The sequence below is a fragment of the Mastigoproctus giganteus genome, chromosome 14 (genome assembly GCF_048544385.1).
Source record: "Mastigoproctus giganteus isolate SK-2022 chromosome 14, ASM4854438v1, whole genome shotgun sequence".
NCBI classification, from domain to species: Eukaryota; Metazoa; Arthropoda; class Arachnida; order Uropygi; family Thelyphonidae; genus Mastigoproctus; species Mastigoproctus giganteus.
In genome coordinates this window covers 42,264,519-42,290,711 of record NC_143588.1, presented here as the reverse complement: position 1 = coordinate 42,290,711, position 26,193 = coordinate 42,264,519, and the positions used below count along the sequence as shown (strand labels likewise).

The following is a 26,193-nucleotide window of genomic DNA, read 5'->3' as shown; positions in this document are numbered from 1 at the left end:
GTCAGAGGTTCCCAAACTTTCTCGGTTCACGACGCCCTTTGTGTCTCAGTAAATTTTTCAAGGCGCACCCAGACCAAAAGAAATACCTAACAGTTCCGTTTAGTAGTTAGGTCCAAACAACTTAATAAGAAATGCTGAAACTGTGAACTACCTCTCGAGCTAGTAGTTCGTGCAGTGTCTGACAGATGTCGAGTATCGCTGTGTTTCCCTCGAAAATTTAAAGTATTCTGTGGCACACAGTTTGGGAACCGCTGTTTTATGCAATAAACATTTAATTCCATAATTATTTTCATTATCTTTTACATTGTATACAGTTAAAAAGTTATTTAAAAGGTATTTTTAAAATTCTTTATGGACATTCCAGAAGGTCAAGGACTAATTATAATTTTTCCTATTGATTATGATTATGATATTCGATTGATGCGCTCAAGGGACGAATTAATCGCGTTAATCGAGGCCAGCCTGTATACTTAGGATAAGTATATTCTCTTATATATTCATGTATGAAAGTTGTTTAGGAATATTGTTACCTCATATAAGAAAATTTACTTGTTGGTGGAGAGGGGAGGAGATTATTAACAAAGAACCTATTCTGTAAGTAGTGCAGAACCACAGTAATTATAGTGTGATAGTGCTGAATTCAAAAGGATTCAGTACTATCTGCATTGCACTATGAGACTCAAAATGGTGATAACTTCAGGAATGTGCCTACAAAATTCCAATCAGAATCTTGTTTAATGAAATAAAATCATTGAAGGTTTTATTATCCATTGTTATATGGTAAAAAATAATATAAAAAGTAAATCTTAAAAGGGTGGTGTAATTATAAAAAGGTTGGTAAACACTGCTCTAGAGTTTTTATGCATGTGTGTGTGTGTGCACACACATACCTGCCAACTCTTCCAGTTTATTTGAAATTATTTTTCCTTTGTGATAAATCCCAAATCCAGCTTCCCAAAAAAACTAGATACATTTTATTTAGTGAAAAACTTTTCTTTAAGTAGCATTATTTTTGATCAATTGGTTCTCCAAATACAATTATATTTAAGTTATTAATAGCTGCATACCTTGTGCAACTAATGGAACTACCCACTTTTTTTTTTTTTTTTTTACTGTGTGTATGGACACTGACAGTAAAGAGTTTGTTATGAAGTCATGAGTAGTATTTCTGATCAGTTCACCATCCACCAGCTTGTGTGACATTTGATGTGCACTAAAAATATATAAAATAAACATGTCTTAATCAAATAATGATTTACAGAATTAAGCATTGTTTTACCATGTGTGAGAAATGTTGAAAAAAGTTGCTCTTTTTTTTTTAATTTAGTTTTTTGAGGGAGAGTATTATTCCTGATCCATATTGCATGCACTATGTTGAAAATAAAAAATCCATAGAACAACTGAACTATAACACCACACTTTTCTTGGACTTTTTTTCTTCTGTACTTTACTTGGGTTTTTAGTAATGTACCATATAGCCATTTAATCCTGGGCCCCGTTCTGTGGAACCTTGTATCGGACACAATTCTAAATACAAAATACAAATCTACAAAATGTGCATTCATAGGCATACACTGATGATTGGATCCTCACTCTCTCTGCAGACTCCAGGTAGCAGATGGAGGCAATGGCAAACACCATACTCACCATCCTACAAGACTGGGCTGGACAAAAATACTACATATCACCAACGAAAATGAGCTCCATCCTATTAAAGGGATCCTTGAACATTCAAGCCCCCCCCCCCCCAAATAAAAGTTCAAGATACAACTATTTAACTAACAGATCAGATCAAACACTGTGGCATCATCCTCGACAAAAACCTTTCCTTCACCCCACATTTGCACCATCTTCAAACCAAAGTTTGTAACTATATGGCCCTGGTCAACAGGATCACACACCGGGACTGTGGACCTAAGTGCCATACTACTTCTCTACTCTACAAAGCTGTTTTTATACCAGTAAATAATTATGCATCCCATATATATTTTTAACAAGGCAACAACAGCTGTCAATAGAAGAACGCTTAAGACAATCCAGCATACAATCCTACCGACCACCTCGAGGGTTTGTTGCATTGTCAGCACTTATGCTCTCCAGGTGCTGGCCCTTGACCTCGAAATTGTGCAAACAGGACTGCTAAATAATCCTTCTAAAGGACAAGCACTAACTTGCCTTGGCTATACAGCAGATCCTGCAAACAGCATCAAAGCAGAAAAAGAGACATCTAGCTGCACATCTCCTACAAATCTGTCAAACCAGATGGACAAACTCCACCAAAGAAAGTATAATGAGGGAATTCATCCCCAGAGTCACAAGAGTCTACCCAAAACCTCCCATCTAGTTCTCCCACGGCATATTTGTCACCTCTCTGCTCACAGGACATTAGCATTAGTAGAGGCATACGATGCAAGAAAGCAAGCTTATGCAGCATCAGCCAAAAAAAAAAAAAAAGGACGTGGCTCTATCAGAGAAAAACTTACCATTCTTGGTATCACTGACAACCCACTCTCTCACTGCAGCCCACCTGAGAGCTGGGACTGTTTGATGTACCGTTGCGAGATCTATGAGGAACTGAGATGCCAACTTATCACCAGGATCCACTATCTTCCATTCAACCAAGAACACCACATCCTCAGCAGTGAGGATGAGTACAATGCTCTTACAAAATTTGCCCAGGAGCTCTTCGAGAGGTGCAGGACCCTGCCACAAGCATAGAAACTTCAAGAGCAAACTGATAAACCCTACAGACACTTGAACAACATAAAACAAGAGAACCTCCAAAACTGCACATTGATCTAAACCAACATGGACAAACCATCAAATTGGCATAACCACTGGATGCCGCAATTATAAAATGGCAAGACTACTCTGAACCTGGCTTAGACTACTACCGAGGAAAGACTCACAGAACCCAATTGAGACACCACCGAAGAAACACTGTCAGTGGACACTTCACACCAAATGGCAAACACCCTGTGCACCCCCACACAGGCACTTTCAATCCACTATCCCTGTGGTTTTCAGCCAGGATGCCGTGTAATTTGGGTTTAAGTTACTTAAAGTTATTATTTGAAATTTATATATTTATTTCATTATAAAAGGGTACGGTACAATATCCATTGTACCGTATCTTTTTAATTTTGTGGTGATCTATAATTGATCTTTATTTAGTACCTCTATATAAAGAATAAAATTATTATATAGGTATATATTGAAAGGTCAAAAACCACTGTGTTAGGTATTTCTTTTGGCCGGGTGCTGTGAAAAAATTACTGGGACAAGTAAGGGCGCCGTGAACCGAGAAAGTTTGCAAACCTCTGCACTATCCCCTTCCCTATTTCTTTGCCTGATGGTGACTCCATTGCTCTTTCACTGTCACCCCTGTATTTCTACCTGTTCCTCTCCTCCCTATTTTTTTTTTTCTGTCTGTCAGGAAGCTCAGATGACCCTGGCAGAGACCAGCCAGAAATTTGGGACCTCCCAGAGGTTAGGAGTGGGCAATGTGGGGTCCCACCGGGAGCCCTGTGGCAGAAAGCCAGATGAGCAACACAACACTTACATAAAACGACACACAACTCACACTTCTGGCTTCTACAGAGTTCTGTCTTACTGCAGAAGAGAAAATGACGCAACTGTGGGAAACCACCAGTGGTGCACCTCGCCCAAACACTATTATGCCACAATAGTGTTTGGGTGAGGTATGGTACTATACATAAACTCACTTGTTTCATTTTGTGATGTCTAGATAAGTTATTTGACATCTGTATCATATACCAATAAATTGACCCAGATTTCACATTCTCAGTAAAACCCATTATAATGTGTTATCTTGTTTGGAGCAACGGCCTTTTTGCATATTAAAATATGTTGCAGAACACTTTCTTGCAGCTAGCAAAGCTGTTCACTGCCAGTCACAGAAAGAAAAGACAATATAAAATCCTGTACTTTTTTTTCCTGTGAAGATTCTCTTGTACTGTTGATGAAAATAAAATATTCTGTAGCAGTATTCTTGCTTCTGTTTCTTGTTATTTTATTTTATTTTTTTAATTGAACACTACTAAAATGACTTTAAAGGTAATTCAGTATTGAGGCCGACCGGGCTAGCCGGGTGGGTAAAGTGCCTGCGTAGCAACCCAAAGGTCGTGGGTTCGAATCCCGCCTCGGGCTTGAATCAAGGTAGTGCAAAAACCTTGGGAGGTGCATTATGGCCACAGAAGCTGATGCACCAACAACTACCAAAAAAAAAAAAAAAAAAAAAAAAAAAATTCAGTGTTTTCCCCAGGAGCTATTGAACGAGTGCACTGCCCAGTATATTTAACTGATGGTCAGGCTAAAATTTAAGCGGTTCTCGTGGTACCGTATGGTACTGATCTCGATCAATGTTAATTCGAACATACTATGCGATCGAGGTCAATGTGACAGGAGCAGACACCAATCCAGCTGGAATTGTGATCGGATGCCGAAAGATCAATAGAACTCAGCTTTCCAGTACAAAGGCCGCCATAGCCTAGTGGTCAGGTATAAACAGAAAAAATTTATTTATTTATATGCAGTTTAAGACCTCCCGCTATTTGACCATCATACTGACGTCATGCGGCCATTGCATAGTTTGATGCTGCAAATCCAGATGCCAGTCAGTTGACGGCATCAATATGTTGGTTGAATTCTGCGATTCACTGAGTCGACTCAGATTCACTTTTGTTATACAAATCTTTCGGACACTTTCTGATTCGACTCAGTGTATCAACTCACTCACTCTGCAACCATCCCTATGGCAAGCTGAGTATTATAATTCCACATACTAGTACATCACATTAAATTCTGTGCACTGTTAGATGCGTTGTTTGTCTTGGTCTCCGTACAGTAGCACAAATATAATAATATATATTGCAATAAAACAAAATAAAAACCCATAATGAGTAAGAAGTTAAATCAGAAAACATTTAAATTTTGACATTTAGATTTAAACATTTTTCATTATTATTTTTTTATATCGAATTCTAATAAAATTGTTTTTTTTTTTTTAAATTTGTTATTAAAACATTCTACTTTTTAAAGAAAAAGTACCTTATTTGTTAAATTTAATGTGTTTATATATAAGAGTTGGAATTTTCATTTTTCAGTTAAAAAATGTAATTAGCATTAGTAGAGGCATACGATACAAGAAAGCAAGCTTATGCAGCATCAGCCAAAAAAACCTTCCCATTTCATCCCTCCATTCTTTCCAAATGCCTCTCCAGCTCAGCCATAAATTTATTTAGGCTATTAGCTTCCACAACAAAAGATGGAAGCCTGTTCCACCAATCAACTATCCACTGGCTAAAGACAAATTTCCGCACATCTATTCTACAACTACCTTTCCTCAATTTGAAACTGCTCCCTCAGGTTCTTAGTCTGAGCAAGATGAAGAATCCCATCAGCATTCAGCTTGCTCAACCCATTCAGGGCCTTATACACCTCAATCCGATCACCTCGCAGGTGCCTACTCTCCAGGCACTGCAATTTGCAGAACTTAAGCCTTTCTTGGTAAGAGCACCCCTTTGTTCCCCTCACCAATCTTGTTGCCCTTCTTTCTACTCGTTCTAGCAACTCTACATCCTTCCTAAAATGAGGCCTCCAGACCTGTACACGGTACTCTAGGTGCAGCCTGACCATTGCCTTGTGTAACAGGATTATCACCTGCCTGCCTGCCTGCCTGCCCTGCTAGTAAAATTCCTATATATCATTGACAAGACTCCATGACCTGCCCTGGCAGCCCATCTGTACTGCTCAGCAAACATCATATTTGGCTGCATAATTACCACCAGGTCTTTTTCACTGTCCACTTCCCTGAATGTAGTACCACCCAGTTGGTAAGTTTCTCTTCGGTTAATGCTACCCATATGCAGTACTTTGCACTTGTCAATGTTAAACTCCAGTTGCCACTTCACAGCCCATTTTCCCAACTTATCTAGATCCAATTGGAGTAGCATACTGTCATTATTGTCGTTAACAACCCTGCCAACCTTTGTATCATTTACAAACTTGGACATTAAACCTGATATACCTTCATCAATATCATTGATAAATATAAAAAACAACAATGGACCCAACACCAAACCCTGGGGAACTCCACTAATAACATTTGTCCACAAAGAGCAGTGTCTATTGATTACCACTCTCTGTTGTCTCCCACTCAACAATCCCTTTATCTATTGTAGCAACTTACCCTTAATGCCATACCTCTCCAATTTGTACAGCAGTTTTCCATGTGCAACAGTATCAAAAGCTTTCCTGAAATCCAAGTATATGATATCAAAATTATTTTTGACATTCAGTTCCTTTGTGACCACATCATAGTAACAAATCAGATTGGTCAGACAAGACCTCCCTTTGACAGACCCATGCTGTGTTTTAACTATTACTGCAGTCTTGTCTAGATGATCCTGCAATGCTTCTTTAACCAGTGATTCCATTATTTTCCCCAGACCACAAGTTAAACTAACAGGTCTATAGTTACTTGTGTCACCTTTTGAACCTCCTTTGTGAATTGGTGATACAGTTGCACACCTCCAGTCCATGGGGATCTCCCCTTAGTCCAAGGAAGCTCTCATAATTATGGCTAAGGGTTTGCTTAGTTGCTTTGCTGCCTCCTTTAATATAACTGGATAGATCCCATCCACCCCAGGTGCCTTCCTTATGTTTAACTTCAACGATTTCTCCTCCACTTTTCTCTCAGTTATTACAAAATCACTTAGCTCCCTGTTAGCATTTGATAAACTTCTGGCACTCCCCTCATTGAATAACTCCTCATGTGTGAATGTAGATGCAAAATACTCATTCAGTTTATCAGCTACCTGAGCATGATCATCAATAGTCAACCCATCTGTGTTAAGTGGTCCAATATGATTCATCCCCTTTCTTTTAGAGTTTATATAAGTAAAGAATTCCTTGCTGTTTTTCTTTGCATCCTTTGCCAAAGATTTCTCATAATCTGCCTTCGCCTGCCTAACCTCCTTTGTGACTTGATTACAGACTATGCCACTAGCCTCATTAATTCATCTGACATCCAATTAGCCTAAATCTTGAATAGTATTTCAAGGTTTAGGAAAAGCCCTAGTAGCCTCCAAAATTAAGTCCCTGTAAGCTTCCCATTTAGAATTCACTGTTGGTAACATCATCAGTTGATCCCACTGTACAGAATTTAAAAACTGTCTGAGACCGCTGTAGTTACCTTTACGAAAGCAAAAGCCCTTCCCTTTAGATGATAGTTACATCTTTAAATAATTCCCACATCAATACATTGTGATTACTGTCGCCCAGTGGTTCCTAATAATACTAACCAATATTAAATTTTTTCAATGTTTGTTGCACAAATTATCATTAATCAATATAATATTAAGTTATGCGATTAATTTTTGCTCTGGATCGCTTAAGTCACATTTTTAATAGAAAATTTTATAATTTTGCCAAGTATTACGCTTCCCCACCTGGCTGGCAAAATTTTCTGGGGAGAACACTATAATTGCTTTGGTAATTTGTGCCTGAAAATTTTTATCAGGCACAAATTATATAAAATAAAATAAAATGTTTGATAAAGATAAATAAATCACAGAGAGCAATTAGCAAAAATGAACTGTAATGCACTTTTATGTGTGTGTGTATATATATATATATATATATATATATATATATTTTTTTTTTATCTGCACTCAGATTTTGCTATTCATAACTTCAAAATACAGTGTATTGCATTCCATAGCAACATGCATAATTTACACAATGCAGCACATGATATGCAATAATTAGTTCTGTTAATTTGGAAGAAAAGTTTGGGAGCACTATTTGGACAGTACTGGAATGAAATTCCAGAATGTTCTAGCTAAAGCTAGATTTCTATTAGAAATCTTTCAATTTTTTAATTTTGAAAAAAAGTCAGTAGGTGTTTGTATACACACACACACACACACCCTTCATTATCTATATTTGTCATCCATTATTTTATTCTTTTCTCTTAACAGTGCCTTAAATGCAATGCCCAATTCAGTACAGAATCAGCATCTCAAAAAGTATTGAAAACAACTAGGTTAGAGTGTAGCCTAGCATCAAAAGCAAAAGGTATTTACGTTGTGCAAATTACTTTATATGGAAATTTAATTTTACTTTTTTGTCCACGTAACAGAATAGCAAAAATAAATTTTCACTGAATATTATTGATAATTAAGGGTTCACGAGGGAGATTCAGATATTTGTGATTTTGCCCTTTGGAGGTATTGCAGAAAATGATAATAATGTCCCCCCCCCCACCAATAATGATCAATTTCAAATTAATTATATGAACTTATATGCCTTTATCAACCTGTTGTGAATTTAAAAAGTAGTCAGTAAAAAAATAACTTATTTATAGTGTACGAATTACCTATATATACATTTAAAGATGCTTCTACTCTGACCACTTGGTGCCTGGAGGAACAACAGCACAGTTACTAAATGTTATAATTTAATAATTTGTTCATAACATGTAACTTGAGTATAATCACAAAAAAAAATGCTGGAAACATTAAAGCATCTCTTCTTCTATGATCACCTTGAACCACCCCCACATAGTTATCCATCATAGCTGCATCCCATTTTCACTGATATCCTTTTTCTGTTGTTTGAATGTCTGGATAAAAAATTTTTTTTATATTCTTCACTCATTTTTTACGCAAATTTCATCTCAAAAAGTCAAAGTACAGTGCAAATGGTATACTCAGAATATTTTGCACTCTAATCACCAGCTTCAAAACAGCTTTTGAAATGACATTTTGAGGACTGGGCTTTTCAGTAGTTTGCAAGGTTAGTGGGCTGTTTGTCAAAGATGATCCTCACTCTGACTGCCTTCTACTTCCAGAACTAATGATTCAGTCACTTGTGTTCAATTACCTCATCAGAATTGACTGAATTTTGATTGTCCATGAAGATAGCATTAATAGACAGATATGATGGAAGAAAGCACGTTATACAGCAACAGCCAAAAAAAAAACCACTTTTCATTTCATCCATACATTCACTCCAAACATTTGTCCAGTTCTTCCTTGAATTTATTTAAACCATCAACTTCCACAATGATAGATGAAAGTTTATTGTAGCAATCAACCACCCGCTAGCTAAAGGCAAATTTCTGCACATGTATTCTACAATTGTCTTTCCTCAATTTGAATTTATGCCCACTTGATGCATAATCTGAGCAAGAGGAAGAATCTCATGAGAATTAAGCCTGCTCAACCCATTCAAGGCCTCGTATACCTTAGTCAGATCACCTCGCAGATGCTTACTCTCTAGATGCTGCAGTTTTTTCAGAAATTAAGCCTTCCTTGGTAAGGCAACCCTTTATTCCCTTAACTAATCTCATTGCCCTTCTCTGTACTTGTTCCAGCAGCTCTGATCCTTTCTAAAATGAGGCCTCCAGACCTGTATGCAGTACTCAAGGTGTGGCCTGACCATTGCCTTATACAAGGGGATAATCACTTCCTTATCCCTGCTAGCAGAATTCCTGAATATCATTGACAAGACCCCCATGAGCTGCTCTGGCAGTCTGTCTGCACTGCTCAGAAAACTTCGTATCTAATTGCAAAATTACCTCATCCCCTAAGGTCTTTTTCATTCTCCATTACCCTGAGTGTGTACCATACAGTTGGTACATTACTCTGGGGTACCCATATGCAGTACTTTGCATTTTTCAATGTTAAACTTTCCACCTCTCTGCCGAACTTTTCTAGATCCTGTTGCAGTAGCGTACTGTCATTAACAAACCTGCCAACCTTTGTATCATCTGCAAACTTTGACATTAAACCTCATATACCTTCATCAATATCATTGATAAATATAGAAAACAACAATGGGTTCAACACCAAACCCTGGGGGGGTGGGGACTTCACTAATAACATTAGTCCACAAAGAGCAGTTTCCATTGATTACCACTCTGTCTTCTCCCACTCAACCATCCCTTTATCCATGGCAGCAACTTGCCCTTAATGCCATACTGCTCCAATTTTTACAGCAGTCTTCCATGTGCAACAGTATCAAAAGCTTTCCTGAAATCAAATTATATGATATCAAAATTATTTTTTTGCATCCAGTTCCTTTGTGACAACATAATATCCAATCAAATGATTGGTCAGACAAACTTCCCCTTAACAAACTCATTCTGTGTCTGAACTATTACTGCAGTCTTGTCTAGATGATCCTGTATTGCTTCTTTAACCAGTGACTCCATTATTTTCCCCAGAGCAGAAGTTAAACTAACTGGTCTGTAATTACTTGTGTCATCCTTTGATCCCCCTTTGTGAATTGGGGATATATTTGCACATCTCCAGTCCGTGGGGATCTCCCCTGAATCTAAAGGTAACCTAATAATTATGGCTAAGGGTTTGCTTACTTCTTTTGCTGCTCTTTACATCGAGAACACACAAAGACATCCCCTCCCTTGCCAATATTATGTTCCATTCCTAGTAGCTCTGTAAACATCAAACAAGCTGTATATTTCATAAGGCCATGATTAAGAGAACTGCCTCTATCAGTTCTCCCCAGAGCCGTGGCACTCTCACTGGCTTGAGCCCTTTGCTTTTCTGTTGGTGTCTGAGGCATGATTTTCTTTCAAATTCAATATGATTAAAATACACTGAGTGATCACTAAATTATGACCACCCTTATGAAAACTGAATGCGACCTGTTGACCATGTGAGTATGCGAGTGCAGAGTTAGTCAACCTATGTAGCGTAGATAAGGTGTCAGTGGTTCAATAGGTAGTAAAATTCCGAGCATGATGGGTAAAAGGAAGGATTTATCGGACTTTGATAAAAGACAGATTGTGGGTGCTCGACAAGCTGGTGCCTCGATTTCCCAAACGGTTGAACTGGTGGGGTGTCCGAGAGCTGCTGTAGTTAATGTGTACCAGGACTGGCGTCAAAATGGTCAAACGATGACTCGACGGCAAAACTTCAAAGGTCAACGAAAGGTTGATGTTAGAGGTGAACGCTCCGTCCGATGATTTGTACAGGCAAACAGGTGCAGCACTGCTGAAGAGTTGACTACCCAATACAACATGGTCCAACCCGAAACAATAACTGGCATGACCATGTGTCGCACGTGTGGGCTATACCAGCAGACGACCCCTACGGCATCCTCTCCTAACCAAGGTTCATTGGCGTAAAAGACTCACCTGGTGCAAAGCGCATGCAAGCTGGATGTTAGAAGACTGGAAGGTGTGCTGGTCAAATGAGTCACGTTATTTACTCCACACCGTGGATGGTTGTGTATATTTGGCATCAACAACATGAGGCTCTTGATCCATCATGCATGGTATCAAAAGTGCAGGCCGGTGGATGCGGTTGTATGATGTGGGGCATGTTTCACTAGCAGGAATTTGGACCCCTGGTGCATGTGGAACAACGTATCAGTGGTCTCTGCTATCATCAACTGCTTGCTGACTGTGTACACCCCACTATGTTACACTTTTTCCCGAATGGCGATGGTGTCTTACAAGATGACAATGCGCCGAGCCATCGGGCACTTGTTGTGCAGGAATGGTTTGAGGAACACAGTGCTGACTTCCAGCATATCGATTGGCCTCCGAATTCCCCTGATATCAATCCCATAGAGAACTTGTGGGACACTATGGAAAGACATATCAGGCATCTTGATACACCAATCGCCTCCATACCTGCATTGCTGACCACAGTACACACAGCTTGGTTGGCCATACCTCTCAAACGCTTCTGACATCTTGTTGAATCAATGCCATGTCGGATAGCTGCTGTACTGAGGGCAAAAGGAGGACCTACAAAGTATTAGGTAGATGGTCATAATTCAGTGATCACTCAGTGTATATTACACTAAGCAGTAATAGCACTATGCATCACTTATGCTATGAAATTTATGTTATTAATTATATATAATTAAAATTCGAATGTTCTTATCGATATACCAGTTACACAGCAGTAATGCTTCCAAACTACCAAGTTTGCTTTATATGTATTAGGCTATACCATTACGCTTGAAAGTTATAAGTTAATTGTAATATATAACAAAATTATCCAAATAACCCCAGCCTAAGTGATTCAAACTTTAGAACTACCTGGTTACCACAGTAGGTAGCTCTAAAGCTTGATGCTCTTTACCACTTGCTGCCACTATAACAGTGGCAGCAAGTGGTAAAATCAAAATTTAAAAATCTCTAGCTAAACTAAAAAGTAAAATAACAAGCATGACTAGGAATATAAAGCTACTTATAGAGTACAATTTAATATAACAATTAGGTCAATAAAACAGCAAAATTCTTCAAAAACTTATCCATTTCACGGAGCCAAAAATTCTTGACTATGTTTCTTCCCTCACTACTGCTGACGAAGTGTGTGTGTGTGACCCAAAAACAAAGGCCCAGTCTTCTGGCTGGAAGATTGCTTCTCCAAGACAAAAAAAGCAAGATAATCTTGATCAGATGTGAAGGTCATGCTAGTTGTATTATTTGACTCGTGGACATTGTTCATTATGAATTTGTCCCATGGTCAAAACAGTAAGCCAGGAATATTACAAGTGTTATCACAAAGTAATGCATACTGTGCAAATGCTCATTACTCCATATGCTTGTGTGACTGACATTTGTTAGGATAATAATTTGAAGTTTAACCTCAGTATTGGTGCGCTTGAAACAGAGTTCCTGCATTGAATGTTTGTCTAGAGCAGGGGTGGGCAACCTCCGGCCCTCGGTTATTTTCAAAATATATTTATTATATATATTTTTGAATTAATGGAATTTCTGACGTAAATTTAGAAAATACTCTGCGCATTGCTACGACAAATATCGATCTAGATATCAATTCACTGATAAAAATAAACAGATCTCTCATTAAATATTATAAAAATAAAATTTTGCAATTTTTTCTACTGGAATTGTATTTGTAATTTTGTAATTTTATCTTGAATTTGTATTTCATTTTCCTTATTAATGCAATTAATTACATATATCTATAAATATTAGAATAAATGACATAAAACTGTTTATGACAATTTTTTCGTTATGCACCATTTTAATTAACCTAAAAATCTTGAAAAGCTAAAAAAATTTGCCCTGCATGTACCTCACAGACATTTTATTTGGCCTGCCATTTATAAAGGTTGTTCACTCCTGGTCTAGAGGCTTTTAAAAATGGATAGTGATATTGTTTCAAATCACATTACAGTTTCCCAATAAAATTAACTTTGAATGTTGACCCAAATTTATGAATTGTTGCAGAAAGTGTGTGGTGAGTTAAGAGTAGGTATTATTTCATAGCATTATTTCATATTGGTCTTAAGAAACAACACATTGGCCATCATTATTACCACCATTTTAGAGGAAGACAGAAGTATTACCTGTGAAAAAATAGTCAACAAATCTAGAATACCAGATTTGTTGACTATTTGATACATTGAGTGCAGCCATGACCCAGTGCATGACAGCTTAACTTCAGCAGACAGTTAAATACCATTCAGAAATTACCGAGCATTGGGAAGAAGTTGTAAGGTATGAAGGAGACTACATTAAAGGTATTTAATGTAAATTATGTTGCAAAATAAATTCATTTTAAATTAATCACTTTTGGGATAACCCTCATACAAAACAGTTCTATGCTGATTGTGCAATGCTGTTTGGAGAAAATGGCTTTAGGCAATTGCCACTTGCATCATGACAATGCCCTGCACACCAGCACTTTCCATTCAAGAATGAATTTCTTAAGAAGCATTCCGTTACTGTGGTCCCCCAGCCACTATACTCATTGAATTTGGCTCCCTGATCCCCCCCCCAGCTTAAAATCCCCTTGAAAGGGTCACAAATTTGTAGTTACTGAAGATATTATTCAGAATGCAACATAGGAACTATTAAAGAAGCCTATTACGAGTGCTTCCATAAGTGACAGAATTTGAAAGAGAGCCGTCTAAATAGCGGTCATCTTCATTTCCCAAACTTCTTGATCACATCTCATAGTTTTATAAGGGAACCCCTTGGTGGATTGCTGTAATTTGAACTTGACAAGTGCTGTTAATTAATAAGTGCTTATTGGAGCTTAATGGGGCCCTAATTTAATGCTAATTAAAAAATCTTGTTTATGCTCCAACATGACTATCAGTTCAGAGGAGGTCACAATAAATCATGAATATAATCATTAATCATATTTAGCAGTTACGAGATCTTGAACCAAGATCCAGTCAAAGAGAATCTGCTATTGTACTCACTCCTGACCACTTAACTCTGTCAGGCCTTAGTAAGCAATGCATAAAAATAACTAAATTTAAATGCAGTTGTAACAAAAAAAAAATGCTTGTAACCAGATATTACAAATACAGTAGAGCGTTGAAAATCCGAACGTAAATAATTCTTCTAAATGTCAATAATCTGAATCAGCCAGCATTTATTTATTTTATTTTATTTTTTATGCTGGTGCCCTAAAATAATTACAGTAAGTGCTGGTTATTGTGACCACATTTGCAAATTGAATTTTGATTCTATTAAACGGCAATTCTAATAAGCAAAAATCCGAAAAATATTATCCACAGGCTATAAAAATGAAGATAATAAAGCACTAATTTACACTTTTATTAGCTTACTAATTAATGAAATTAAATGATATATGAAAATCTACACACAAACTAAATGCTGTCCAACTCAACCACTCTTGCTTCAAAAGAGTGAGAGATCTGGCAATAAAGAAACGAAGTTCGAAAATGGTGCAGCAAAAAGAATGGGCGAAAGTTCCATTTGCTTTATTACCTATGAATAAAAATACTTAAGTGCAACTTTGTGTTTTTATTTCTAAACTTACTAAACTTTTTTTTAAGTCTCCAGAACAGTATTTTTGATAAGTTTGAAAATCTGAACAAGTCTGAACTACCCCCGGTCCCAGTTAGTTCGGATTATCGATACTTTACTGTATTTTAAAACTGTATTGCTCTGTACTCTTAACTTGTATTGAATTTGTAACTTAACTTGAATGTGCTAAACAAAGGAGAATTTAAAGTATGCATTTATTATATGTTATTATTTGCCTTTATTATGCATTTATTGTTTATTGTTATGGTATTAGTAATAAAATTATTTTGATTACAACACTTTTGGGGCTTTTAACTCTATTTCAGCAAACTTTAAATGCTGTTTGATCCTGCTTAAATCTCCTTAAGTGAATCCTATAAAATATTACTACAAATGGCAATATAATTGCTATCTTGAAACTGAACTTTATATTATGTAGATTACTTTTCTTATATAAATTGCAGTAATAATACAAAATAGGATACTGTATCCAGGGAAAATGAATCAATTTTTTTTTTATAATACAAACAAATTTGTGTTAAGAAGTTTCTTGAAATAACTTCTGACTGATATCTATATTTTGCTATTATTTATTGTTTTTGTATTTGTTATACATAATGCTTACTTAAAAGTTAGAATAAGCATTGTTATGTTTACTTTGTGATTTCATAGAATGCCTGAAAGTAGTTGACACGTGTCCAGAATGTGGTAGTACTAGTGTTGTGGAAAAAGATCCTGAATTTGCTTACAATTTTCATAAACATAACAGAAGAAAAATGGTTACAGTGGATAATTTTAAGAATATTGAAAACTCAAAAGCATCTTCAGACACTGAATTATCATCATCATCCATATCTTCAGGAATTTTTGGTAGTGTTTCCCATATATGGTTGCCAAATCAAGAAAGGTTAGTGGTTTGTTATATTCAAATTAACTAAAGTTTTATTAAGAATCCTTTTAGCTACAGCAATAGGAGTGTTGTAAACTTGAAAAAAAAAAAAAAAAAAAGTTTATGTATTGGAAATGCAATTTTAAAAATTTAACATAGCTGTTTTTCCTCATCCGAAACAGTAAGTTCGCAAATTTTAAAAAGATTTACTATTGTAAATACTATTTAAAAGAAATGGTATAAACTATATTGAAGTTTATATAAAAGGTAAAGGTTGGTGGGGCGGGGGAGAGATTAAATCAAACAATATAGTTTGCTTAAACTAGAAATTTGAGTTTTAAACTATAAAATAAACAAGTTTGGAAGATATAAATATAGGCAGTTCCTGCTTTACGAGTTCTTTTTTTTAAGTATGAAGTATCAAAAAAATCAAAAGTATGAACATTAATTGCAATAAATAAATGCTAAAAATTCATAAATACAACATTTCAAACCACGTGTGTAGTAGCTGTACAGTGCGGTACAGCTCACTAACTTACATACCATAAAGCAGTTACCACACTGATGTTACAAAGAGTGGTTGTGTTGCTGTTCATGTTGACTGTCTTGTCGAGTGCACGAGAAAAGTTGCTATAGATTTAAAAAATGCTTATGCTTGCTATCGTGAAATTTATAAAGAAAACAGAAGACTGCCTTGGAAACATTGATTCTTGAAGCACTTCCAAAAAAGAAGAAGACAACTCCTTGTGCTTCCAACAACCCAACGAGTGTCAAGCCAACAGTGAGTGTGCATTTAGTCGATGATGATGAAGAATAAACATTCTTTAACATTTCTATGACATAAATAATTCCTTTATTATTATAATTGGTGCACTATGGCCATAATTGCCGATGCGCCTGATAAATCCCTAAACAAACAAACAAATTATTATAATTTTCTTGATTTTTAAGGTTATGTTTTCATTTTTGTGGACATTAATTGCAATAAATTACAAGCAGTTCCCGAATTTACTAGTAAATTCGTTCCTAGCGTGCGCTCATAAAGTGAAAAATTTTAAAGCGGGAATTTATTCCCTCTTTAAAATTATTAAATCATTGTTAAAACATAAACTATTATTTTGCTGACCTTTATTTAACATTACTATGGTCAAATTTACCATTACGTCTATGGGAAATAAATTCCCGCTTTAAAATTTTTTACTTTAGGAGTGCATGCTAGGAACGAATTTACTAGTAAATTCGGGAACTGCTTGTAATCACATTTTATATTATAGTATAAAATTTAATATTTAATATTGTAAAAATAGAAAAAATTTATACAGTATATGGGGATTTAATATAATAAAAGATGATGTTTTAAATTTTTTTTAATAGTGGGTCACTACATGCTTTTAAAACTTAACTAAAGTTAATTTAAAAAGTACACTTTTTATCACATGTTAAATATTTCAGGAATGTTTTGGGCTTTATTAAGAACCCTTTTAGCTACAGCAGTAATAGGAGCATTGTAAAATTAACAAAAAAATAGAAGAAAAAAAAAGTTTATGTATTGGAAAAGCAATTTTAAGACTATAATATAGCTGTTTTTCCTTGTCCAAATCAGTAAATTAGCAAATGTTAACAAGGATTTACTATTGTAAATACTGTTGAAAGGAAATGGTATAAACTGACATTTATAAAAAAGATAAAGGTTGGTGGGGTGAGTGGCGATTAAACCTAACAATATAGTTTGTTAAACTAGAAATTTGAGTTATAAACTATAATGACATTTATAAAAAAAAGATAAAGGTTTATGGGGTGAGTGGCGATTAAACCTAACAATATAGTTTGTTAAACTAGAAATTTGAGTTATAAACTATAAAATAAACAAGTTTGGAAGATATAAATAATCACATTTTATATTATAGTATAAAATTTAATATTTAATATTGTAAAAATAGAAAAAAATTATATATGGGAATTTATTATAATAAAAGATGTTTTAAATTTTTTTTTAATAGTGGGGCACTACATGCTTTTAAACTTAACTAAAGTTAAATAAAAAAAATACACTTTTTATCACGTGTGAAATACAAGTATTTCAGGAGTGTTTTGGGCTTTAATTGAAATCATCTGTTTTCAGGCTTAATAAAGTTGACTAATCCTGAGTAGTTTCTGTACTTTAGTCATCTTCATTAGCACTGTATTAGGCCTGAAAATAGGTTTTAGTTAAAACTTGAAATATTGCCAATATACCTTGTATTTACTATACGCTGAGATTATTACATTTCAATAAACAGTTTATATAAAACTCACACACAGTAAAAGTGTATTTTTTCAATTAACTTCTGTTAAATCTTCAAAATTCTGTATTTCTAGAAGATTGATGGGAAACCTAGTGTAATGAGAGATCAAAAAAATCAGTGGATTCTTGTTATATTACAGGTTAAAAGGTTAAAAAGTGCATACATGCTGAAGGACACAAAAGTGTGAAATCTGTTGCATACTCACCTATAATCTCCATCCATTATAATAATAATTTTTATTGTAGTCAAAAGAATAATGAAATATGCATTGTGGAAATTGGAAAAATGAGACTGATGCTAGAAAAAAATGATCTCATGTACGAGTAAATTAACCTCAGTTTATTCAAAATAACTTCCTCCTGCGTCCGCACACTGCATGCAATGATCACAAAGTGAATGGAATGACTAATAGAAGGCCATGACTGGTATACTGTTCAGTGTTCTCATCACATCTCTTTGAATGGTGTTGATGTCATGAAAATGACATCAACTTGAGCCTTCCAGCGGTGCCTTGAGCTTTGGAATAAAAAGAACTTGCATGGGACTGTCTGGTGAATACGGTTGGGTGCAACAGTACACAGACTTTATTGCTAGCCAAAACACCCGAACACAGAGCTTTGTAGCTTGGTGCATTGTTGTGCAAGAGGAACCAACTGCCGTCTTCTCTATACTGAGGTCACACATAATGGATTCTCTAACAAATGTTTCAAAATGTCCAGATAGTAGGCAGCAGTAACATTTTGGCCATTAGGCATGAACTCTTTGTGCACTTTCTGTGATAGCAATTCCCTTGCTCTTAGAAACTGGTGAACATGGTTTTGATTTGTGACCTTTCTTGATGAACTTTTTTGGCTTTGGGAGAGTTTTCTGACTTCCACTCCACACTTGGTCATTTTGTTGCAGGGTCATACTGAAAACACATCTCGTCACTCATTACAAATTCAGAATGTTGTCACTCAAATTTAGAATGTTGGGTTTGCTTTTTTTAGTGGCCTCAGTGAGTTCTCTGCAGCTTACACCAATTTTTAACCATCTCTTAACAAATGTGGAACAAACTGCATGTAGACCTTCATTTTCTTCAAATCCCGGGTTATAATTTGTCAAATGGTTTCCTTATTAATGCACAGACCTTGTGAAATCATTTGGAACGTTTCATGTTGCTCATTAGTAATTATTTCCTGCACCTTTTCAATCAACTTTGGCATTCAAGCTGTTTTTGCTTGTCCTCCATGTTAGTCTTCTGAAATGTTTATGCCACTCGACCCACATGCACGAGGCAGGCAATTTTCTCCGCACATTTGCTTCATCGTTTGAAACGGTTCCGTGACACTTTTGCCCTGTCAAACACAACTTGATGTGTGCTCTTTGTTCCATTATTCCTCCACAATACACACAGGAGAGACCTGCAGTTCAGCTCACCGCATTCTGAAATGGCAATAATTTCTGCTGACCTTGACTGCAGTGCTTGAAGATCAATCACTCTTGCATTTCGTGTTTACTTCTAGTAGATGGTAGCACCAGCATTCATCTTATAACATCAGTCACGTTTTCAATTGCTGCACTGTGTAAATATAGTTGATGTGATGCTTTGCATACAAATGTTAGGTCCACACCTTTCTGTTTCATTTCTATTCCAGCAGGTGTTATAGCAGGATTGGCTTATAAATTTGCCATATTGGTTTTACTGTGTGATACCTATTTTTCACCAAAAAACAAACTGTGCTGTAATATAAACTCAAAAATGCATTTACAATTTTCAGCCATTTCCCTTATTTCATAATCTAATTTTTCTGATTGGTATTCTAATCACAGTTTCCTTATATATATATATAGTGTGTGTGTGTGTGTGTGTGTGTGTGTGTGTGTGTGTGTGTGTGTGTGTGTGTGTGTGTGTGTGTGTGTGTGTGTGTGTGTGTGTGTGTGTGTGTGTGTGTGTGTGTGTGTGTGTGTGTTGAAATAAAGATTAATTTGTAGAAGGACTGAAGAATAAGAGGTGAAGGAAGACATACATCAGTGGATGCAAAGCATACCAACTGCATGTTGCCTGAACATAGTGTAAGATATTACAAATGAAAATTAAGTTAAGCATAGGTTGGTAGAGTGGGTAAGCCCCTGCAAGATGTGAATAACAAAATCCAAATGATAAAAGAATAAATAAGAATAAAGTAATATAGTTAATAAATGAATAAAAATAAAGTAAATCACAGAGAAATTGTCAGAAAGTAATCTGTCATTGCATTCTCCATTTCATCATCAGCCATTTTCAATCCACTGCAGGATGAAGGCCTCTCCAGCAACTTTCCAGTTCCTTCTGTTTTGTGCAGTGGCCATCCATTTACTACCTACAAACTCATGAATTTCATCTGTCCATCTCCGTTGTTGTCTTCCAGGTTTTCTATTAGCTCCTCTTGGGTACCATTCTGTTATTTTCTTAGTCCATCTGTCATCATGTCTTCGAGCATTGTGTCCTGCCCAAGACCATTTTAGTTCTTTAGTTTTGATAAGAATGTCCTTTACTTAAGTTTGCCCAATCCATGTCTTTCTCTTCTTATCTAACCATCTGATTCCCAATATAATTCGTTCCATTCTTCACTGTGTAGTTCTCAGCTTCTCTTCCATTCTTTTGGTGAGTGGCCAAGTTTCCACTTCCGTAAGTCGTGGTGGGAAGTATACATTGGTTCATTATTTTACGTTTCAGACAAATTGGGATATTGTTCCTCAGTATGTGACTATATTTCCTGAATGCTATCCATCCAAAATTTATTCTTCTCTTGACTTCCAGCCATTTATCATTATTACAGCTAATAACATCTCCCAGATAAGTATATGACTCCACCTTTTCAATTACTGCTCCTTCAATCATTATGTACCTTTCTGTGGCATACTTACTTTTTTTTTAGCCATATTCATCTTTAGTCCAAAATCCTTACTAATTCTGCATAACTGGTCAAGATTTTCCTGTATTCTTTGGGATTGTGGCTTATGACCACAATGTCATCTGCAAATCGTAAATGATTTAGGTACTCTCCATTCACATTGACTCCTTTCTGTGACCAGTCTAATCTTCTGAAAGCTTCCTCAAGGGCAGCAGCAAACAGCTTCGGAGATATTGTGTCTCCTTGTCGAACTAATTTCTCAGTTTTAAATTTACTACTGTCTTTGTCTAGTCTAATAAAGGAGGTAACATTCTCATATATTTTCTTCAAAATCATAATATATGGCGTATCTGTGCCTTGTCTTTCCAGTGCCCAAAACATTGCCTTATGCTGTGTGGAGTCAAATGCCTTTTCGTAATCCACAAATGCCAGGCATAATGGTGTTTTATATTCATTTGCTTTCTCCATTAGCTGTGACATTACGTGAAGGTGATCCATAGTTGAGAATCCTATCCTAAAGCCAGCTTGCTCTTTCGGTTGATTCTCATTAGCTGTGACATTACGTGAAGGTGATCCATAGTTGAGAATCCTGTCCTAAAGCCAGCTTGCTCTTTCGGTTGATTCTCATCAAGTAAGGCCACCATAGCCGAGTGGTCAGGCACACGGGTGCATAAGTATACGTGCCTTGTGTGAGCGGGGTTCAAACCCATGACTGCTGAATACGGTGCTGTTTCTTGTATTCTGTCTATTTTGTAAACTCCTCTGACTGTTTGGTCATCCCAGAGTATAAACAGAAAATTTATTTATTTATTCTTTCTAATGTGTTAGTAATGAGCCTTGTGAACAACTTGTGGATGTGGTATAACAAGCTAATTGGTCTGTAATTTCTTATGCAGCAAAACTATGATTGCATTATTCCACTCCTTAGGCATTACACATTTTCTAATGCATTTTGTGAAGAGTCTTGCCTGTTTTTGTGTCATGTCTCTTCCTCCCAATTTTAACAACTCTACAGTAACTTCATCTTCCCCTGGGGCTTTCTGATTCTTCATTTTCTTCAACGCATGTTCTACCTCATCAGGAAGGATATCAGGTATGTTGTGTGTGTGTTACTAATTTGCAATTCATCTTCCCCACTGCTGGCATCATTCCCTCGCTCCTTGTATAATTCTCTATAGTAGTCATCTGCTATTTATAAGTACACCATTGCTATTCTTCAGTTTCAGTATCATTTGCCTTTCTGTATTACTGCTCATGGCTGCTGATTTAAATCCTTTGTTTTCCCTTACTGCTTGTTCTACTTTTCTTGTGTTAAATCTTCTTATGTCCTCTCTGAGTCTCTTTCTAATGGCTTTGCATAACTCAGTATACTCAATTTTCTCCTTGTCAGTGTTTTTTTGCTCTTCATTTGTCGTCTTCAGTTCATAATCACAAGTGTTTCTTGTCTAATTTTTTCTTCTTTGGATTTCTTTTTACCTATAGGTTTCTTGGGCTTTATCACATTTATCTGTTTTAAAATTTTAACAATTCAGATCTTGATTAGATTCATGTTCAGAAAAAACCAGGCAGTCTCCAGGTTCTAAGGTTGCTGGATTTTGGATATTGCACTTGCCTTATGTAATTAAATAGAACAAAAAAATTAAAATAATTAAAAGAAATGAACACAGTTTATTGTATTTTATGGTTACACATGTAATTTACTCACTGCAGCATGTGATATGCATTAATTTTTCCATTAATCTGGAAGAAGTTTGGAAATAGCATTTGAACAATTCTGTAATGCAGTCCTGGAGCATTCCAGCCAAAACCTGAATTCAATTAAAATTCTTCATAAGGTTGTCAGCTGTGCAGATCTGACCCTTTAAATGCTTATAGTTTTGAATGTTTTCTGCATAATTTCTGTGTTACTGCCATATGTAAATAATGGGTCTGGCCCAGAATCCCAACATTCGAAAATCCCTACAGCCCAGAATTCTGACAGTATCTACTATATTGTAAAAATATGATTATAATTCTATATATTTATTAGTTTTTTAGTAAGTAAAAATTTACCTTATTAGATTAATTTTGTAAAAAGAATATAGAAAATAACAAAAATTTTAATGACAAATACCTCTCCCAATTTTAAGATCATGTTTTCTGTTACAGAAACAAACAGTTTTAAAATAAGATCAGCAAATAAAAACAACTTAATTAATTTTACTTTATTATATTGCACTTAATTGGTAATTTTTAAAGTCGAATTTTGGTATTTGTATAGGACGTTTGAGCAATAATTATAGGTACAGCATTGAAATGCTAAAGATAAAAAAAACTTGAAATAAGAATACTTTCGAAATATGAAAATTTAGAGTAATCTATTTTGGCAGCTGTGTAACATTTGTCATAAATATCATTATTATAACTAAAACTGTAAATATACAGATATTTATTATTAGCTGTACTTAGACGAATTTTTTTGACAAGTACATTAGGCATGACCATGGGCGCTGGCAGGATAGGGGTAACAGGAAAAAATATCCTAGGAAAATATATCCCCCAGAAAAAATATTTCATTTTCTTATTATTATAATAATAATAAGAAGCAAATGGGATTTCTTTTTAAAGAGTGGGAGAGGAAAGAATTCTCTTATTTACAACAAAAGTAAATATTCAATGCCTATCATGGGCTCGATATTGGATTATGGATGGCACATTTAAAACCGTGCACAAAATTTTTTATCAATTATATACAATTAGCATTAACATTAAAAAGGCACATGGTACAAGAAAGCAAGCTTATATACATCAGCCAAAAAAAAATAAACTTCTAATTTCACCCATCCACTCGCCCCAAATGTTTGTCTAGTTCTGCTTTGAATCTATTTAAGCTATCAACTTTTACAACGACAGATGGAAGTTTGTTCCAGCAATCAACCACATGCTGGCTAAAGGCAAACTTCCTCACATCTATCCCACAACTGTCTTTCTTCAATTATGCCCTCTCAATGATTATTCTGATCAAGAGGAAGGATCCCATGAGCATTGAGCATGATCAAACCATTCAAGGCTTTATACACCTCAATCAGATCACTTCGCAGGTGGCGTCCACGTAGCCAGGTGGGAAGGAGCAGCAGTGCGTAGCACACGCTTCTTGATTAGACCGGGGTTCGAGCCCGTCACCACCAAATACGGAGGATGCGGAAAGGTCAGGGAATGACCACCACATATCCCGGAGCAATATGGCCTTAGTTGCTAATGCTCCTAAAAACCCAAATAACTAACTAACTAACTTCGCAGGTGCCTAGTCTCCAGACACTGTAATTTGCAAAACTTAAGCCTTTCTTCCTAAGAGCAACCCTTTGTTCCATTCACTAATCTTGTTGCTCTTCTCTGTACTGGTTCCAACAGCTCTTCATCCTTCTTAAAATGAGGCCTCCAGACCTGTATATAGTACTCAAGGTGTGGCCTGACCATTGCCTTATACAAGGGGATAATCAACTCCTTATCCCTGATAGAAAAATTCCTGTAATATCATTGACAAGACACCATAGCTACTCTTGCACTGCTCAGAAAACTTCATATCTGCCTGCACAATTACCCCCAGGTCCTTTTCACTCTCTATCGCTGTCAGTGTATTACCACACAGTTGATTGATACGTTACTCTGGGGTTACTGCTTCCCATATGCAGTACTTTACATTTGTCAACATTAAACTTCAGTTGCCACCTCTCAGCCCATCTACTCAACTTTTCTAGATCGTGTTGCAGCAGCGTACTGTCATTAGTGTCTTTAACAACCCTGCCGACCTTCATATCGTCTGCAAACTTGGACATTAAGCCTGATATACCATCATCAATATTATTAATGAATACAGAAAACAACAATGGACCCAACACTGAACCCTGGGGGACTCTACTATTAACATTAGACCACGAAGAGCATTGTCCATTGATTACCACTCTGTCTTCTCCCACTCAACCATCCGTTTATCCATAGCAGCAATTTGCCTCCAATGCCACACTGCTCCAATTTGTGCAGCAGTTTACCATGTGCAACAGTATCAAAAACATTTCTAAGATTCAAATATATGATATCGAAATTATTATTTTTTGCATCCAGTTCCTTTGTGACTACATCATAGTATCCAATCAAATTGGTCAGAGAAGACTTCCCCTTAATAAACCCATGCTGTGTCCGAGCAATAACTGAAGTCTTGTCTAGATGATCCTACAATGCTTCTTTAACCAGTGCCTCTATTAATTTCCCTGGAACAGAAGTTAAACTAACAGGTCTGTAATTACCTGTGTCTTCCTTTGATCCTCCTTTGTGGATTAGGGTCACGTTTGCACATCTCCAGTCCATGGGTACCTCCCCTTGGTCCAAGGAAGCTCTCATAATTATGGCTAAGGGTTTGCTAACTTCCTTTGCTGCCCCCTTTAATATTATTGCATAGACTCCATTCACCCCAGGTGCATTTGTTATGTTTATCTTCAACAATTTCTCCTCCACTTTACTCTCAGTTATTACAAAATCATCCAGCTCACTACCAGAGTTTAACTCACCTCTGGCATTCCCCTCCCTGAATAACTCTTTGTGTGTGAATGTGGATGCAAAAATACTCATTCAGTTTGTTTGCTATCTGAGCAGAATCATCAACAGTCGAACCATCGATATCATGTGGACCAATCTGATTCATCCCCTTTCTTTTAGAGTTTATATAAGTAAAGAAATCCTTGCTGTTTTTCTTTGCATCCTTTGCCAAAGATTTCTCATAATCTGCCTTTGCCTGCTTGCCCTCCTTTGTGACTTGATTACAGAATAGTTTATACCTGCCATAGGCTTCTGTGTCACCTGATACTTTATATGCATCCCATGCATTTTTCTTCTCTGCCACATGTCTAATTAGTTCATCTGACATCCATTTAGGCCTAAATCTTGAACAATATTTCTTAGTTGGTATGAAAAGCCTAGTAGTTTCCAAGATTAATTCTTTGAATGCTTCCCATTTTGAATTTGCTGTTGGTAACATCATCAGTTGTTCCCACCGTATAGAATTTAAATACTGTCTCAGGCCACCATCTTCACCTTTACGAAAGCAAAAAGCCTTCCCTTTACCCTTGATGGTAGTTACCTCTTTGAGTAAATCCCACTTCAGGTTCTTAATGATTATTAATGCATGAAGAATCACTACTGATAATCAAATCAAGAGTATTACTCCCTTTAGTTGCCTCCAAACATTCTGCTGCTGTAGAAAACAGGCTTCTGTTTTCTACAGCAGCATGTCCAATAAATCCACAAAAGCCTTGCTAATGTGTGAGTGACCAATCCACAAATCCCAATCAATCTCTG

At 36.1% G+C, this 26,193-nt stretch overlaps 1 protein-coding gene across 1 annotated transcript in view; it reads left to right on the top strand.

Annotated features, from left to right (window-relative positions):
* Positions 1-26,193, top strand: part of LOC150075083 (uncharacterized) — a 175,539-nt gene that overhangs the window by 54,826 nt on the left and 94,520 nt on the right. Inside the window, exons 8-9 of the mRNA XM_090389087.1 lie at positions 8,004-8,100; positions 15,485-15,719. Of these exons, the coding sequence (XP_090245213.1) occupies positions 8,004-8,100; positions 15,485-15,719 (332 nt within the window). The remainder of the gene's footprint in view (positions 1-8,003; positions 8,101-15,484; positions 15,720-26,193) is intronic.